The following is a 19,189-nucleotide window of genomic DNA, read 5'->3' on the forward strand; positions in this document are numbered from 1 at the left end:
CTGCCACTCTACGCTGAACACTTTAAAACACATTTATTTCTATGACTTTGAATGGCTCCTGTGTTTTTCCTTCTAGGAAGAAATTTGTTCTGTCAACAAGCCAATAATGTGTCTTGCACCCTACTGAATTTTGAATATTTTTATATTTTCTGTTAGAGAGCAAGGGTTATTCTCAAAGGGTAGAACTGAGTTTCATGTTGAATATCTAAGTACCACTTATAATTAAAATCACAGAAAAAAATACTAGACCCTATTTAGTATTCAGTTCTGGAGACATAAAAAAAAAACACACATACTCCTGCTATGTGCTGATAGGGCTTGTTTCAGCTTATAATAAAATTACTTTTCACTTAGAGCACTTTTCCTCTTAAAGGCTCAAAGAATTTCAGTTCATGCTTAAGGGATGTGCATCTCTATCTGGCATAATTTTTTCAAAAAAGTTAATAAGTCAAGAGTGACTTTCTCGTTATTATTTTGCTTCAATTCAAGCATGATATTGATCGTGTATCTGCTAATCCTTCCATATTTCTTCCACAGATTTCTGAGTTCCTTCACCTTTTCATCTACTCACTATCAGATGAGATCCCTACCCATATTTTTCTCAATTTATGGAACTCATGGGTCATTTACCCTTAAGCAACAAATCCTGACTATAAATTATGAAGGCTGTAGAGTTTTATATGCACTAATCACAAGAAGAGACAGAACAGCAGCATCACTGGAGCCTGGCTGTGGACACAGGAAGACCTGGACTCAGGTCTTCGGTGACATGTAAAAGCTGTGTGACCTTGGGAAAAATTGATGAATATCTCTTTGTGTCAGTTGCCTTGTCTATAAGATTGGGATGTATTAATAGAAAATACACCTCGTGGTTATTTGAAGATGTGGCAGTTTGAAACATGGCACCCCAATTTTTGGACACTTCTCTCATCAAATGAGTAGAGTCAGTGTCTCCTCCTATTTAATCTGGGCTTTATGGTCACTTCACCAGTGGAATACATGGTGTCAGATTCTGGAGCCTTAAGAAACTAGGAGCTCCACTTACTATCTCTTGGGATGCTTGTTCTAGGAACCCATCCACCCAGCCATGCTGAGAAGAAGACCTAGAAACTCATGGAGAGGAGTGGGGTCCCCTTGCCCTTGGCCATGACTGAGCTCCCAGCTGGCAGCCACACCAACTTGCCAGCCATGCAGTAACACATCCTGACAGCAGATTCTCCAACCCCAGTGAAGCTGCCCCAACTGACATGACATGGAACAGACAGCCTTCTCTGTTGATTGCTGTTTGAGCTGAAAATTCGTGAACTAAGTAAGTAATTGCTGTGGTTTTGAGCCACTATGTTTTAGAATGGTTTGTTTGTTATGCAACAATTTTAATTGGAACGAAGATTACATGAGATACTATATTAAAGTGTTCACAGAATTCCAGCATACGGTCATCACTTAAAAATATTACCTGGGAAAAAAATTTGAAAAGGCAATTTAACTTGGACTTCAATATTTCAGAGAATGTTAAGGTTGAACGGATCTTAGAGACCATCTAGGTGAGAGATGACCAGTTGGTGGTCCAAATGGCTGGCAAGTGTATTGTGTTTGCTCAATATGTTTTTGCTGAATAGTGAATGCTTGACTAAAAATATATAAGTGAAACAGTTTGATAAAATCACACCTATGCTGATTACATTTGATGCACTCTGGTATTTTCTCTTGTGTATTTTTAATATTGGTTGCAACCACTAAATTGGTTTCATGACCCACTTTATTTTTTTTGAATTTTATTTATTTTTTTATACAGCAGTTTCTTATTAGTTATCTATTTTATACATATTAGTGTATATATGTCAATCCCAATCTCCCAGTTCATCCCACCACCACCAAAACCCTCCCGGCTTTCCCCCTTTGGTGTCTACATGTTTGTTCTCTACATCTGTGTCTCTATTTCTGCCTTGCAAACCGGCTCATCTATACCGTTGTTCTAGATTCTACATAAATGCAATAATATGCGATATTTGTCTCTTTCTGACTTACTTCACTCTGTATGACAGATTCTAGGTCCATCCACATCTCTACAAATGACCCAATTTTGTTCCTTTTTGTGGCCGAGTAATATTCCATTGTATATATGTACCACACCTTCTTTATCCATTTGTCTGTCGATGGGCATTTTGGTTGCTTCCATGACCTGTCTATTGTAAATGGTGCTGCAATGAACATTGCAGACACATTGCATGTGTCTTTTTGAATTTTGGTTTTCTCTGGGTATTTGCCCAGTAGTGGGATTGCTGAGCCATATGGTAATTTTATTTTTAGTTTTTGAAGGAACCTCCATACTGTTCTCCATAGTGGCAGTATCAATTTACATTCCCACCAATAGTTCAAGAGGGTTCCCTTTTTTCCACACCTTTTCCAGCATTTGTTGTTTGTAGATTTTCTGATGATGCCCATTCTAACCAGTGTGAAGTGATACTTCATTGTAGTTTTGATTTGCATTTCTCTAATAATTAGTGATGTTGAGAAGCTTTTCATGTGCCTCTTGGCTATCTATATGTCTTCTTTGGTGAAATGTCTATTTAGGTCTTCTGCCCATTTTTGGATTGGGTTGTTTGTTTTTTTAATATTGAGCTGCATGAGCTATTTATATGTTTTGCAGATTAATCCTTTGTCCGTTGATTTGTTTGCAAATATTTTCTCCCATTCTGAGGGTTGTCTTTTTGTCTTGTTTATAGTTTCCTTTGCTGTGCAAAAGCTTTTAAGTTTTATTAGGTCCCATGTGTTTATTTTTGTTTTTATTTCCATTACTGTAGGAGGTGGGTCAAAAAGGGTCTTGCTGTGATTTATGTCAAAGAGTGTTCTTCCTATGTTTTCTTCTAAGAGTTTTATAGTGTCCAGTCTTACATTTAGGTCTTTAATCCATTTTAAGTTTATTTTTGTGTATGGTGTCAGGGAGTGTTCTAATTTCATTCTTTTGCATGTAGCTGTCCAGTTTTCCCAGCATCACTTACTGAAGAGACTGTCTTTTCTCCATTATATAGCCTTGCCTCCTTTGTCATTGATTAGTTGACCATATGTGCATGGGTTTCTCACTGGGCTTTCTATCCTGTTCCATTGATCTATATTTCTGTTTTTGTGCCAGTACCATATTGTCTTAATTACTGTAGCTTTGTAGTATAATCTGAAGTCAGGGTGTCTGATTCCTCCAGCTCCATTTTTTTCCCTCAAGATTGCTCTGGCTATTCGGTCATGACCCACTTTAAATGCTGATCTAAAGTATTTAGAAATATAGCTTTAAAAATCTTATAGTTCCATATTTTAAAACAATTATAGAGAATGCTACTGTAAGTCATTAGGTTGGTTTTTAACAGACAGGATAAAATTTATTCATCAAAATTAATTTAAAGTAGTCTGTTAGGAAGGCAATGCAATTGTTCAAAGGATGCTATAGTTTTTAAAACACTCAAGTTTCTTTGGGGGCTAGGCATTATTTCCTTCAGTGCTGTAGAGCAGTCATGTTATTTTAGTTATACCATGCTTTTTTTTTTACTGTAAATTTATTATCTAAATTGAGCGACTGCCTTATTCACCATACTTGACTGTAAATGGCCTTTGAGTGCTATTAAAATTTAAATTTATCCTTAAAGGGTGATGATTTGGTACCTGCTATGTCATTCAAAACAACGTGCCATAACGGTGGAAGTAATTCCCCCAAAATGACTTATTAAATGTTTTCTGTGACTTGGAATAACTATAGGATGACTTTGAAGGAACCATTCTTTATATGCGTATGTAAATTTTGATGATATGCCCAGTGTCTGTGACCTGTATGTTTGACCATATGCTAGAGTGTATGAAAATGTATGACTTTGTCCGATTCTTCAAATTATGCATCCTTATTCTGGTTATTGACGCGTTTTTAGGAAAGTTTTCTGTAGCTTTGTGGTGAGACAAGTTTGCATATCCACTTTTACAGAAATGATGGAGAGAGGGCAGTTTTCCCTTAAGGCAGATTGCAACACCTCTTCTCACTGAAAAAGAAAACCAAATGAATTCTCTTTGGCAGCTTTATGCTATACTCAAAAGATGTTAAAGACACATATTTTCATCCTATATTCTGAAATTATCAAAGTAAATGCTACATAAATGGAATTCTAATTAAATGTAATGGATCGCAAAACATGACTTAAGGATAAAGAGGATATTTTATTACATTTAATAAATATATATCATAAAATAATATAAGCTCTTGGTTTAAAAGAAATCTTTATAAAATGGTATTAAATGAAGAGTCTCAGTTTCTAGAGGAAATCACAGTTAATCATTTCTTCCATATCCTGGGAACAGTTAGAACATATAACATTTTTATGCAAATGGAATGCACACTACTCAAATTGTTCTTTCTCTTGCCTTTTTTAATTTAAAGTTTATCTTGCAGATCTTTCACATTGGAGCATATATACTTGCCTCATTACTTTCAATAGCTGCACATTATTTCATGGTATGTGAAGTGAGAGACTCTCTCATCCCACTAACTCAGGCAAGGAAGACGTTCAGTCATCCTTAGTTTTCTTTAATTCAACTTAATTTTATTTTAGGATTCTATTCCCCTGGGCAGTCCAAACTTAATATCTGCCAATTCTGGGTCTGGCATTTAGCTGAGTTCACGAGGCTTAGGTAGAACAGAGGTCGTGGCTGCAGAGTCTTGTCCTTGGTTGTTGACTTTCCATGCTGACAGATGCTGAGATGTATTTGTCCCATCTGGTCCTTCACCCTAGTAAATCTCTGGTGATCATCTCTGGCTCTCACTCCAGTCTCGTTAGATCCTTCGGTTCTCCTTCATGTGTATAAGTCACTCTCACACACACATGGGATTACTTTGCCATGCTGTGACTGGGAGGAGGTCTTGCAGGCTCTTTAGACCCATCTTTTAGTTACACCAGGCAGCCATTCCATTCCTACTCTTTTAACACTATGTCAGGATACTCTGAAAATGGGGGGGAGGGGATCAGGAGAGGGCTTGGTCGTTTCTAGGCATCTACCTAATGAGCAAATGTTCTTTTCGCTCAGACTCAGCAAAATAGTCTGTAGTTTTTGTTACTTCCCACCCCTGGATTCAGCCTTCAATGGAAGCTCCTTTCCAGTGCACGTATATGCACACCCCTTCTGACTCCCTCGTTTCCCCAAGCCAGGAAGTTTTTAATTTATGGGGCCAGATAGGTAAGTTTCTCTTATTTACTGCACAAGCTTCTAAATATCAGGGTCAAGGCTTTTAAAACTTTTTGAAACTCAAAAGCCAAACATTTTCTATTTATTTGACGTTTGCATTTTGCTCTGCCCTTTGATCCTGAAGCAAGGCATGCAGTATACCAGAGAGAAAAGAAATTCAAGCAAACAGCCCTCCCTAAACAGCTAACATTACCAAATATTATCTCACATATGTGTGTATATACTAATTATGACTCTTTATGGTTAGTAATTTATGTTGTTTCCATATGTTGTCGCTGTTACAAGCTACAGTAAATGTCCTTGCCTACATAGCTTGGAAGTTTATGTACAGATATTGACAATAAAAATCCTAGCGTTGGAATTCATGGAAAAAGTGGGCAAGGGCAAGTGTATGGTAAATAGTAATGGACATCACCACATCTCCTTTCCAGAAAGGTTACAAAACCACAATCTTGTATAGAAATGCCTGTTTCTCCATAGTGTCATCCACTAGGTTTTCTTCCATGTTTAAAGTTTTTCCAAATTGATAGCTGAAAATATTATCTCTTTATTTTCTGATTTCCCGTGTCTTTAATTAAGAGATTGAACATATTCTTACAGATGTTCCAGCATTTTGCACCTTGTGTTCCCTCAATTGCTTTTTTTTCTATTTGTTTGCTTTTTAAAAATTTTATTGAAGTATAGTTGATTTACAATGTTGTATTTAATTCTGCTGTACAGCAAAGTGACTCAGTTGTACATATATATTCTTTTCCATATAGTTTATAACAGGATATTGAATATAGTTCCCTGTGCTATACAGTAGGACCTTGTTGTTTATCCACCCTATATATGTTTGCATTGCCTTAATTGCTTATTGATATGAAAATGTGGTATTAAATAATTCTAAAGTGGTTTATATAGAATTTTTCTCAAGAGTTATATACTGATTGATTGAATGAGTTTTGTTTTGGGAGGCAGGTTGTATAGAGTTTAAGGCAACTACTACTTCTCAGTCTTTACTGCATTTGACAGCAACTGAATAAGTATTATATAAGGTTAGGAACAAAATAAATCTGAAGATGAAAAACTGAGTCACCAACACAGAGGCAATAATTATGCTCCAACAATGTTGTAATATCTCCACTTTGTAAGCACAGAGCTAGTTCTCATCAAAACGGCATTCGGTCCAACCGTCACATGATAGCAGACATGGGAGACAGCTAACAAAGCCAGTGAATGGCCCTTGAGCATGTGTAATTATGCAAGGATCCCAATAACTAATTAGCACAATGGATTTGGTCTCAATTCAAGTGTTGCAGAACATCCATTCACATGTCCCATGATGTCACTGCTTCAAAGAATTGCCACTATAATAGATTTGCTGCCGGTAAGCATTCCACAGAGAAGCTAAGACACGTAAGAACTTCAGGAGCAATGAATGAGAACTGATTGCCAACTGCGTGATTACGTTTTCAACACCTTAATCAAATCATGTAACATCTAAAATATCTGACTTCTCCCTCTTCAGATCTTCTCCATGTCCATTTCTTATATTTTCTATTTCATACTTACCTATATCTTAACCAAATCAGCATCCTGTCTTCCAGCTAGAAAGCACCTTACAATCTGAGTAACTCCTTACAACCAGCACCCTGCCCCTTTTTCTTGATGATAATTGCTACCATGTCCTGAAGCCATACTGTGTGCCAGGCAACCCTGCTAGGTCATTATCATTACCCCCATTTTATAAATAGAGCCTGACACTCAGAGAGGTTGGAAAACTTGCCCAAAGTCAACATCCAGTAAGTTGCAGAGTCAGCAGTATCAGGTTCTGAGGTCTGATACATTCTGCAAGGGAAAAGGAAGGAGATTTTTAATATGAGTTGCAGCATTTCTCAGAGTAGACTTTGCTGGAACTGCTACTTAATAGCTAGCAATGCCGAAGCCTCTCTGTACATGATTTTGCCTGTGGGCAGTTAACTGTCCCTTCAATGCTCTGACTAGTTCTGTTTAATCCCATTTAAAGATTATATGGTTGGGTAAGGCAGTCTGTGCTGTATGACCCTTAGACTGCTTTTCAAACACGGAGAAAGATGCCGTATAAGGAATAGACTAGATTCCTGACTCCTCATCTCATTTTTTGGCCGCATTTTCCTCATGGAAATGGCTGAAGATGGACCCCTTCCTCTTCTGCCTTCTCCTTCTTGGTTCGCCCTCCCCCCACAGCCTTGTGACCCTTCATCTGACCATATTTAGGCTGATTGATGGAAAGAGCTTGGAAAAATGGCTTTCCCTCTAGAGGCAGAAAGGGAAGGAGTTGGATTTGGGGAGAAAGGTTGGAAGGAGAATTAACCCTGTGGAAGGGACCCAAAAGTAGTCCAAGTGTTGGACTTAGACCTGGATGATGGAGCCCTTTGAAAATATCTCAAGAAGACAAGAATTTGGGGAAAGCATTGCTCTTGAGGTAAACGTAAACTGGGCAACCTTTTGGGATAGTACCTTGGCTGTACTATCACACTTCACAGCCAGTGGTCTTAGCCACCGAATTCCACGCTTTGTAATTCAGCCCCAAGCAAGCCTGATGGTCAAGTCCCTCATTACCCTTATCAGAAGTAAATATATATGTATTACATTTAGAATGGATAAACAACAAGGTCCTAATGTATAGCACAGGGAACTATATTCAATATGCTGTGATAAACTGTAATGCAAAAGAATATAAAGAAAACGAATGTCCGTATGTGTATAACTGAGTCACTTTGCTGCACAGCAGAGATTGGCACCACATTGCAAATCAACCATACTTCAATTAAAAAAGGAAGTAAATATAAAATTTCATTTTCAGGAATTTTCAAACAGGGAAACTAGCTCTCATACTACCTTGAAGACTTTAGACTGAAGTGACTGGTTTAAGCTTAATTTCCTCATTTTGCAAAACTTAAGGTTCATAAAGGGAAAACAGCTTATTCAGGACCACACAGAAAAAGAAACATTTCTACTCATGTTATAATGTTGGACTAATATTTAGAAGAGAGTTCTAGTTCAACATTCGTGTGATCCATTTCAATACACAAATGTTGCAGAAAACTCAAGTGTCCCTGAGAAGCATTTTTTCCCTGGTCATAGCTAACGTTTATTGAACTCAGCACAATGCCAATTACAATGAATATCTTTGTCTGCACTCTCACTTAGTCTTTACAGTAACACTGGGAAGAAGGAAGTTGTAGGAATCCCCATTTTATAGGTGATAAAATAAAGGCTCAGAGATTTCAAATCATTTGTCACTTGCTAATATACAGAATCTTATCCAAGTTTTCGAATTCCAAAAGTCAAGCGAGGTCTTAACTACTGTGTCATGCTGAGCCCCTAGACAACATTTGAAATATTTAAAGGGTCCAAACTCAGAGAGCTTGCCCATGCTCTTCCTTCCACCTGGAATACTCTTTCTCTAAATGCCCCACGAGGTTTAAACTTTCACTGACCTCAAGTCTCTGCTTATCAGTGAGGACTTTTCCAACCACTTTGTATAAAATACCCACCTGCTGTACACCCACGCTTCTGATCCCCTTCACCCTGCCTCATTTTTCTACATAGAATTTATCATCAGGCATATTCTGTACGTATTTCTGCATTGTATCCATCTTTCCTAGCTAGAAATGTCATCTCTATGAGGTTGGGAACTTGGATCTGTTCCCTGGATCTCCAGTAGCTGGAAGAGTGCCTGGCACACAATAGATGCTCACAAAATATTTGTAGCATGAATGAGTGTGTGAATGAATGAATCAATCAACTTCAGTTACATCTCCCTCATCAGCCTCATACAGTATCTATCAGGAGCAGCTGGGGGACTCCAGGAAGTCTGATTTAAAAGGTGTCCGATTTTCTTTAAAAAAAATCCAGTTGAATAAAAGAATATTTAATTGTGTCAGTGGCTGGGATTAAACCATACGAGGGCATCCATTTTTTCTTCAAGCACTGACAGCTGGGAGAAGAATATACAAGTCTGCTCTCCTTGTCTGTCCTTGTGTTCCCTTCCTCCTTGCATAGCTCTGTATATTTAAATCATTGGAAATACTCATTCTGAGAAATGTGGAAGCAGCATTTTTTTCCCTTTTCATAAGCCAACACTTATTCCCAGTGGGTAACATTTAGCAATGAAGTGTTTTTTGACTCCAGCACTTATCAGTGTTTCTGAAATATACAGTATAATTAAATTACTCGGAGGTGGTACTTTAATCAGGAGCAAATTTAATGAATATTCAAGCTGTTCACTGTTAGGAAATAAAAAAAGATTGTAGGAATTACAGCCTCAAAAGTCATACAGAAGAGGGTGCTAACGTTCTTTATGAAATATGCACACGCACACACACAAACACACACACTCACTCAAGAAAGCTTTCTTACATAACTGATCAAGTGATATCAACTATATGCACTGAACATTAAGTAGAGAATTTATAAACACAGGCAGTTCAAAAGTCAAAACCATTGCCTAACAATAGCACTAAATTTTTTAAAAATTGGGACAGTTTATAAAATCTACCTCAGTTTTAGACAGATTAGTTAACAGTTAACCACGTCACCACCAAAAGTAGCATACTTTCAATCCCAGAAATGCCCGTCAGAGTCAATGCTGTGATGTTTCATTAAACCATTCACCTCTATCAAAGCTAAAAGAAGATGAACAAAAGAAAAAATATTTTGGCTAAAATTTCATATTATAGCCCTTGATATCTTTTAAATAAAAAGTAACATTTTATTTGATTAACTGCATATTCTTTGTTCAAAGGTTTTTCTTTTGAGGGTAGATAAAGATGACTACCAGTTATTGCTTAACTCTGATTCCACAAAAATCATGTTATAGTTTCTGGTTATCTACTCCAAAGGAAAACAGAGTTTTAACATTGACATCTTTTCTGGTTCACTTCCTCTAAAATAAAATTTCAGGAAGGATGAAGTTTCTGTGAAGTAAGTAAATCTCAAAATTCTCTTCTACTTGTGCTTTAGAGATGTTATTTGAAGACAGCCATGGCAAAAACCCCTCTCACTTATGTTTCAAATGTGCCCTAATTTCTCTTCCTTCTCCAAGGTTTTCTAAGCTCCTGCCTTTATAGTTCAAGCAATTTGTATTTTGATTATTTCTTTGAAGCAGAGCAGTCACGTGAACTGTAAATTTTCTGTGGGCAAAATAAATACAAATAAGAGGAACTTTCGATATCTGCCTTAAATGAGTTACTTAGAATACAAATAAGAAAAGCCATTCCAACAGGGAAAGCTACTTTTATACTCCACTATAAGTTTCTAGGCATAGCAGCTTTGAGAGGATATATATATTACACAAAGCTCAATAGATGGATGGTCTTAAATGAAGTTCCCATTTGTAGAGCTTGATTGGAAGAAGGCAAAGCCTTTTCCTGAAAGAGTAGTTCGTTTAGTCATTCACACCCAAAATGCACGTGCCATTTTCAAGCCACTGACTAGCCAGCTAAAGCTAAAACGGAGGAACTCAGGCAGATGGGAGAGTTAGAGAACAGAGCAGACACTGAACAGACCTCTGACACTGAACACGTCTGCCCTTACGCTCAAAGCCATTGCAGCCACTCACCTGACATCATCAGCTAAGGGTGAGCTGGGTCCATCACTTGGCTTTAGTTCCCAGATCCATTCTCTGCCCTTCTTTCCTCGGTTGTGTACTGGAGGACACTACATTTCCCAGGCTGTCTCGCTTTCTGCTTTTAGATGGGTTTAGCTAATGGAAGACTCTGGGTGCAAGTGTGGAGAGCAAGAAGGGAAAAAGCCAGGATAGCCCCCATTCTGTTCCAGGTGGCAACTCCAGTACTTGATGTAATACCTGTGTGGCTCCAGTTCCTAGAGGATGTCCCCCCTCCATGGTCTCAGTTCTCTTCAGACAGGCCCACCAGGGACCCTGACTCCTGAGCTCTGACACAGCCACCTCCTGCTTTTCACACTCCAGCCCTAGGTTGGTAATAGCTTCCTTGCTTTCGCTAAATGCAGGGTCGCTTCATAATACTGTTTAGTTCCTTAGCTATTCTATCATCTGAGTAAACAGTCCCTTGTATTAGATTCTTTTGGTTTGAAATATTTAAAGGGCTCTCTTTTTACTGATACGGAAGACCATCTTTTGTGCTGTAGGAATATTTGGAAAGGACTCAGTGTCCTAGTTTAACCCAAATATTTTATTGCATAACTTCTTTAAATCAGTCTGGTTGGGCAGTGAGAAAACAAAGATTAGGTTAAAAATATATCTACTCCACCAGTTTCTACCTTGCTCACTGTACACACAAAACAACCATATATATAACTCTGAAGCACTTACCACAATATGACACTTCTGGGGCGGTTATAGTTGACACATATTTTGTATTATTATTCAACTTCCAAATGTTTATGGATTATTAAGTATATGTCAGGAAAGAAACAACCTCCAAGCTTCACTCTTGATGAAGGTATGGTAAGAGATAGAGTTACAGGTAGAATTGTTTATGCCTCACCACTTTGAATATGTTATTCCATTGTCTTTTATTCATTGTTCTGTATTTATATGTGAAATGGGGATAGTAAGGTATTTTCCCCATCAGATTGTTATGAACATTAAATAAGAGATACCGAAAATACTGCCCAGCCTACAGCAACTACTTAAAAACATCCGCTCTTATTGCTGACTAGAAGTCTTTTGTCAGTCGAATAGTCATTCCTTTGTAGGAATATGTCTCTTAGTCTCTGGTAGCTTTTAAGAATTTTGCCTGTCTTTGATAGTCTGCAGTTTTATCACAATGATTCTTTTAGACGTGAGTTTGCTTGTCTCTGTCCTATATGGATATTGGGGTACTCTTTAAATCTTAGGATGCCTTAGATGACTATTTGTTCAATTCTGGAAAATTCTCAGCCATTTTCTCTTATAACATTAGGTCTCCCTCATACACTTTATTTTATCCTAGAACTCCTATCAGACACATATTAGACTCCATCTTCCTATCTTGCATGCCTCAACTTCTCTTGTTTTTATTTCTCTCTTCCACACTCTAGGTCACTTCCTTAGATCTGTGTTCCAATATATACATTATTTTTGAGTGTGTATTTTTACTGTTGTTCAACTAGGTAATTGATTTTTAAAAATTGCAGTAATTTTGTGATTGTCATTTAAAGATTTCCATTGTATCCTTTCCCATTTCTCAAATCTGTCCTTTTTATACTGTTTTGTGCTTGCTTTATCTTTATTATTTCCTCTTTACCTATTTAAACATTTAAAAAATACTTATTTAAATCTTCTTTTAGATAATTCTATTATTTCTTGTTCGTACAAGGTTTTCTTTCTGTCGCACCATCCTATTCTCCTTCTCAGTGATTCACTTCCTTCCATGGTTTGAATCTTCAACTGGAAGCTCATCTTCAGTTGAGGCTTACTTCTCTGGCATCCTGGGCTCCCTGAGCTGTGGTATTTTCCCTGTTGTGTTATGGTGGCTTTGCCGCTTCTGAGAGTCCACGGGTTTCACTCATTCTGGGTCAGTTTTTATGTTGATTTCTCAGTTAGGAGCTTCTGCTCCACACTGACGGCATGAATTTGGACCTGCTCATTCACGTGATGATGCATTTGAATTTCCTTGGGTTATTTTTCTCTAAATTCAACCTTGGATGTAAAACAAGCTTCCTTGCTGATTCCCCCACCTGGTGGGGCTGGAGTCTGCCCATCCCCGTGACTCCTGGCTTGTTGCAGGTATCACAACTCTAGTTCCCTGTATAAATAGTGTCTGTGTCCTAGACTAGCTTCTCTGCACAGGCATCCAAACCCCCAAATGCAGCTATTAGGGCCTACACCTGCTTCTCATAAAACTCTAATACATTTTCACCTAAGCCCCTTCCCACCTCTCTGATTCTGAGTTTGCTTTGCAATTCTGAAAATGGGTATTTCTATCTTTTGGTTTTGAATTTGCATATGTGTTCACCTAACTTTTACTTTCTTATATAATATTTTATCTATTCAGAGTCTAATTCAGGGGATCCTTTCCTCAGTTTTATTCCCCATATTGACCATGCTGAAAGAAAAAAACGCTTGAAAATTACAGAAAGATTCTTTCATAGAGTGTCATCTGTGCAATCTCAGAACCACCTGGAATGGGGTGTAGGTATAGTCCATTACCAGAAAGAAGATACTGTTACTCCTCGCTGATCATGAATCCACAAGAAGTCCATGAAATGATGCAAAAGATTTCTTTTCTCATCAGGTAATTAATTCATTTGGTATGCTTTTGGCTGAAGGTAACAGAAAATTCAGCGAAAATTGGCTTAAACAATAAGAAAGATTTGTTTTCTTATCTATCCAAGAGCTAAAAATAGGGCCATTTCAGAGTCGGTTAACTGAGTGTCTCAACCTCATTATTGCTGCAGCTCAAATTCTTCTCATACCTCCCGCTTTCCCTGCACGGTCACGAGATGACAGTAACAGTTCCAGAACCTGAATATCTATCAAGATGGAGGAAAGGGGAGAAGAGAATTTAGTTCTTCCATAGGCGTATCTTTTTAAGAGAAAGGAAGAATGTCTAGAAGTCCTCGTGGTGTAGCCCTCATCTCTAACTGGTTAGAAATGTTATCATAGGCCTGTTCTCAAACCGATCCCTGACAAGGGAAATAGAGTTACCACAAATGGCAGAGATCAAATTAGACTCACTCTGGGGTTGGTAGTGAGTCCAGGCTTCCCTGAAGTACAGGGTTGCCCCACGACTGAACAGGATCAGGAATCTCTTACCTTGGAGAGCGGGAAATAGCTCTTGGGCAAAGGCAGGTCTCTCAGAGTCGGCCTTAGGAGGGGTTTGGCAGGTCCCGTCTCTGGGCTCCTTTCCCCCTGTGTTTGCATCCCCTTTTCCTCCCCCAACCCCAGCCCCTGCTGAGGCGCAAGCAACCTTCGACACTATCACTGTTTCTGTCTCTATCCTGTAAGAGTGAAGGTGGAACCTTGTGATTGGTACCACCTTGCAGCCTATGGAAAGCCTAGATGTTTTTCATGTCTTCAGACTGAACCATTTATGAGCTAAATAGGGGCCATATTCATCCCTGTCCTGCTTTAGAACTTGGTCTTCAGAGGTCCCATGGCATTGTCTAGAGGTGCACACACAGGGAGCCTTTGGATGGGGACAGTATAAAGTCTCACGGCAGGGGGGAGATGCTACGGCTGTGGGGAAGTTAGCTGGTGATGTGCTGGTATGAAGTGAACAGGGTTTCTATCGGTACAAACTGGAGTCCCGACTGGCACAGGCTGCATGGCCTGCATTATGAATAATGGGAAACTCTCACACGAAGGCTATGTGGGTGACTGGCAATGACTCCAAGACGCTGCAGGTCATAGGCCTTTTAACATGTCCTTTACAGTGATCCTCCTTTTGGTTCACTCACTGGGCATGTCACAGGTTATGATACAGTGCCCTCTGGATCAGTGCCCCAGGGTCAGATCACTTGTATTTATCAGTCACCTCACTTATTTCCCCACCTCCAGACACACCTCCAGACCGTCTTTATCACTCTGCACAAAAGGTGTGTCTCTTCGTTTATTTCCTTCTAGACTTCAGGGGACCATACATTCAGAGCACAAATCATAAGTCACAGGAAAAATTTTCTCTTTCCATAAGTGCAGGGAAAACTGCCTTTAACATTGTCTGCATGGTGAGGGAAAGCATTTGTTTTTCTCCTTAGAGTGTAGACAGTAGAGGTGAGTGCTCTGTTAAAATGGAATGAATGCTTCTAATACAAAAAAAGGGAAAAACAGAAAACAGCTAAGTTTTTAGAGTAAAGGAGATTGCACATTTTATTCTGCTAAATAAGTAAATTCTTCTCTTGCCAGTATTGATTGATTTGTATGTTATGGCCTTAATGCATTTTGTATTTTTTAAAAATAGTAAAAAAAACCCAAAACTCATGACGGGTGAGGAAGTAAGATATAAAGGAGTAAAAGAGATGCAGAAGATCAGACACCTGCCCCATCTCACATATAACCCCAGCCTAATTAAACTGAATCTCCTTAGCCCAATAGGGATAAAAAGAAAGAAGTGAGATTGTCAAGGACCTAAGTCCATCTCATAGTCTATCTCCTAAGTCTTTTAAGCATTAAACCGTTGCTTGACAACGGTAAGATGGCTACATAACACCAGTCACACTTTCCCAGTCAAGGGGGAGGGAAGGTGGATTTGAAGGACCAGTGCCAGAGTATTAGATGAAAATGTCAGGAAAGACAGATATTGAGTCCACATCTATAGAGAGAGCTGGAAAACACACACTACAACTTACACTCAACGGGCAAGAGCCTGCACCTTACGGCCTAATTAGTGGTCAGCTCCATAGGAAGACAGAGTTTGTTTCCCTTCATTCTCTAAAACAATATTGCTCAATCTTGGTTTTGATCACACCTAAGAATCTTAACTCTAAACTTTCAAAGTAAATGAACTATTATGATTAAAAACATAACAAAGCAGTGATAATTTTAGAATCCAGTCTTTAAAAATACTATAGTTTCCTCCAAGATACGAATATACTGAATTATCCTCTACCACACTTCAAAACTCACTGTTAGGAAATAATATCCTCACTTCTTTGCTGTCTGAAATTATGCCTTTAGGGCTCTGTTTTGTTTCACTTTGATCCCTATGAAATACAAATAACCTCTAAGAATGTTGAAACATATAAGCTCCATCAGTCAGTAAAATTAAGTGAATGAATGTCAGATCTCTTCTTATTGGAAATCACAGAATTCATTTAATAGTACTACAAAACCACTGGTACCTAAAGCTCCCTGTTTTTTGTTTTTTTCCTTTGCGGTACGCGGGCCTCTCACTGTTGTGGCCTCTCCCGTTGCGGAGCACAGGCTCCGGACGCGCAGGCTCAGCGGCCATGGCTCACGGGCCCAGCCGCTCCGCAGCATGTGGGATCTTCCTGGACCGGGGCACCAACTCGTGTCCCCTGCATCGGCAGACGGACTCCCAACCACTGCACCACCAGGGAAGCCCCATGGCTCCCTGTTTTATAGCTGCCTTTGTGTTTAACCTAACATGGAAGCTGTTTTGTTTTGTGTTTCTGCATTCCCTGCCACTGGTTTCTCCTGTTTAAAAATCATTCCAAAATTATACCTCCATAGATGGGACGGTTAAAGGGGGGGCAAGTAAGGGGAGGTGGAGAGTGGAAAAAGAAGGAACTGCTGAGAAGAAAAAGAGGCAAAACCAATAAGGCTAATTAATGTTGCCTCTTCCCTATGGCAGATGGAAACTGACTCACAGAAAAAATGATGTGAATTATTTGTTTCAGTTGAGTTTTTTCCTTCCTTAAAATAAAATAGAGTGACTTTGGGTCAGAGCAAGATGGTGTAGATGAATTTCTCCCTGCTCCTCCCCACTCCACAGAAATATAAACCCTGGAAACCACACAAGAGACAACCAAGGAGAATGCTGAAAGGGTGTAAGAGGAAGGTGAGAAGGTCTCCTCAGGACTTAAGGAATAAAATAGTGGCAGGGTGTCCCCCAACAGGGGCAGATGGCCTGGACCCATCATATCCCAATCCCTGACCTAACAAGAGAAGGCAGCCCAGGAGGGTCATTCTTCTCCCAGATGGAAAAGGAGTCATGCTTGCAACATCAGGCATAAACCAAGCAGACCAAAAAAATACCACAAAGGCTCTGAAAATTAAACTGCCGTTGAAACCACAGCCCACAAAGTAGGCCAAGATCTATACGTGAAATCTAAACAGGTGACTGCCTGTTAAAATGGAAGATTTAGATAGGACCTAGAGTCTCCTAACATAATAGGCAAAATGTCCACAATACAACTTGAAATCATGTCACACCAAGAACCAAGAAAATCACAACTCGAAAGGCAGAAGACAGCCAACGGATGGCAACATCCACAGATGTAATCAGATGTTGGAATTACCTGACCAGAATTTTAGAGCAGTCATCATAAAAATGATTCAGCAATCAATTATAAAGTCTCTTGAAACAAATGGAAAAATAGAAAGTTTCAGCAAGGAAATAAAATTAATTATCTTAAAAAAAAAGGAAATTATAGAACTCAAAAATACAATATCACCAATGAAACACTCAGTGGATGGGATCAAGAGTAGAGTGGAGATGACAGAGGATAAACGTGGTGATCTTGAGGACACAGTAGAATTCACCCAATCTCCATAAGAGAGAAAATAGACTGAAAAAATAAGGCAAAGTGTATAAGAATCTCTCTGTATTCTTTCTTTTTTTTTTTTTTATTTTACGAATGTATGTGTTCTGTATTAGGATGCTCACAAGAGTGACACAGTAGCACTGTCTTTCTGATGTGATAGAGAATACATACATCTGACCCACATCATGGCAGGAAATAGGCAAGGGGTAAGGGCTCTCAGAGCTGGTACCAAGTGTCTGAAGAAATCTCCATTCACCAAAGCAAGGATGTTCCCTTGAATTCCATCATCTTTGCTGTAGCTTCCAGTTCTCCATGACTGGCCCAGAATCCTCCATTCCAGAACCTCTTGCCACACCTTCAAGACCTAGGTCAGCTGTCCCATGTCTCACTCACCAAGGCGCCTCTGGAATTTTGCAGCATTATCTCTTTGGTATGTTGCTGCCCTGCCACCCTCAGAGGCATAGGTGGGAGTTGGGGGGAAATATATTACCAAAAGCAAACATCAGGGGTACATCAGAAACTGACTCTTGGGACATACACCCAACAGCCTCACAGAATACATGCTTCCTCCCCAAATGATACATAATGTCCTAGAGAGCAAAGGAAACCCCTTGATTATTCAAACACGATCCTGTATGCTGGGCACAAGGGATACAAAGTGGACAGTGCTTACTTCCATCATGCCCTGCACAGTAGGAAGGTGGCACCTGAAAGCTGGAACCAAATCTCTACCTTGGCTCTTCCCTGCCTTTGAATGGTGTCACCCACCCTGCTTCCACCTGTTCTGGGCATGCATTTTCCAAAAGGGAGGATAAGATGGCAGAGAGAGAGTGGAAGTGGAGATTACAGGAGAGGCTGGGAAGGAGATGACAACCTAAAAACAAGACAAAAACAATACAAAAATACAAAAACCAAATTGAGCACTAAAATATTTTATAACAATAGAAGGTCGCTGGAAATACTATATGCTAACAGACAAACGATACATAACCCCTGGGGTAGCAGTCAGCAGCAGGGAGTGTGGCAGAGGCCACCTGTTTAGACTAAGAGCCTTTCAATGGACTGTTGGATGGATTGGATCTGCTGCTTCAGTTGTGAGCCTTCTCTGATGGTGACAAAACAGGCGATGACAGGCCTGGAGGCCCCACAGGCTCGCCCCAGGGCCTGCTTGGAGCGCACAAACACGTAGGGCACATTCTTGTTCTCACACAGCAGTGGGAGGTGCAGGATGATCTCCAGGGGCTCGGTGTCTGCAGCCATCACAATGAACTCAGAGATGCCTCTATTGAGGGTTTTTGTGGCCTCATTGGCTCCTTTTCGAAGCCGCTTGTAGTTACATGACTGCTGAACGAGGTCCAATAGTTTCTTGGTGACGTGGGCATCTGCAAGAGGGTAGGCCTTCGGATTTACATCAGCCTCAGTCATTCCTGAGCACTGAGCAGTTCGCCCGCAGCGGTGCCGTCTAACCCTGGGTTTGGAGGCTGCAGATTATACATGTGTGCGGTGCCGTGGTGCCGCTGCGGCACCGCGGTTCTAGGTGGTGACCCATGGGTGATGGCCCAGCGGGAACACTCACCATTGAGTCCGCCTCGGCGGTGTCCTGCCTGATGCCGCAAGGACCTCTGTATTATTTCTTACAGTTACATGTGAACCTACGATTACATCAAGAAAAACTTTGTTTAGAAAGGAAATAGCTTTTCAGTATCACATTAATAATTGAAATTTTTACTACTGCATTTAACTGTCGCCTGTAACATGTACAAAACATCTTTTATGAGAAACAAGCAATCAGCACAGGCCACTTGGCCCAGAG

The 19,189-nt window shown here is 39.6% G+C and overlaps 1 protein-coding gene and 1 long non-coding RNA gene across 2 annotated transcripts in view; one reads left to right on the forward strand and one right to left on the reverse strand.

Annotated features, from left to right (window-relative positions):
* The window catches only part of LOC132526880 (uncharacterized), a 248,661-nt gene that overhangs the window by 13,970 nt on the left and 215,502 nt on the right, over window positions 1-19,189 (forward strand). Inside the window, exon 2 of the long non-coding RNA XR_009542739.1 lies at window positions 1,070-1,309. This is a non-coding gene — a long non-coding RNA (uncharacterized LOC132526880). The remainder of the gene's footprint in view (window positions 1-1,069; window positions 1,310-19,189) is intronic.
* On the reverse strand, window positions 17,482-18,955 carry LOC132527976 (NHP2-like protein 1). Its single transcript, XM_060163966.1, has one exon. The coding sequence runs from the start codon at window positions 18,799-18,801 to the stop codon at window positions 18,415-18,417; it is 387 nt and encodes a 128-aa protein (XP_060019949.1). The 5' UTR covers window positions 18,802-18,955; the 3' UTR covers window positions 17,482-18,414.

Source organism: Lagenorhynchus albirostris, chromosome 10 (assembly GCF_949774975.1).
Source record: "Lagenorhynchus albirostris chromosome 10, mLagAlb1.1, whole genome shotgun sequence".
Lineage (NCBI taxonomy): Eukaryota > Metazoa > Chordata > Mammalia > Artiodactyla > Delphinidae > Lagenorhynchus > Lagenorhynchus albirostris.

Bases quoted from the DNA above. Each gene is read 5' to 3' on its own strand.
- LOC132527976 (XM_060163966.1), bottom strand. From the start codon at position 18,801: ATGACTGAGGCTGATGTAAATCCGAAGGCCTACCCTCTTGCAGATGCC.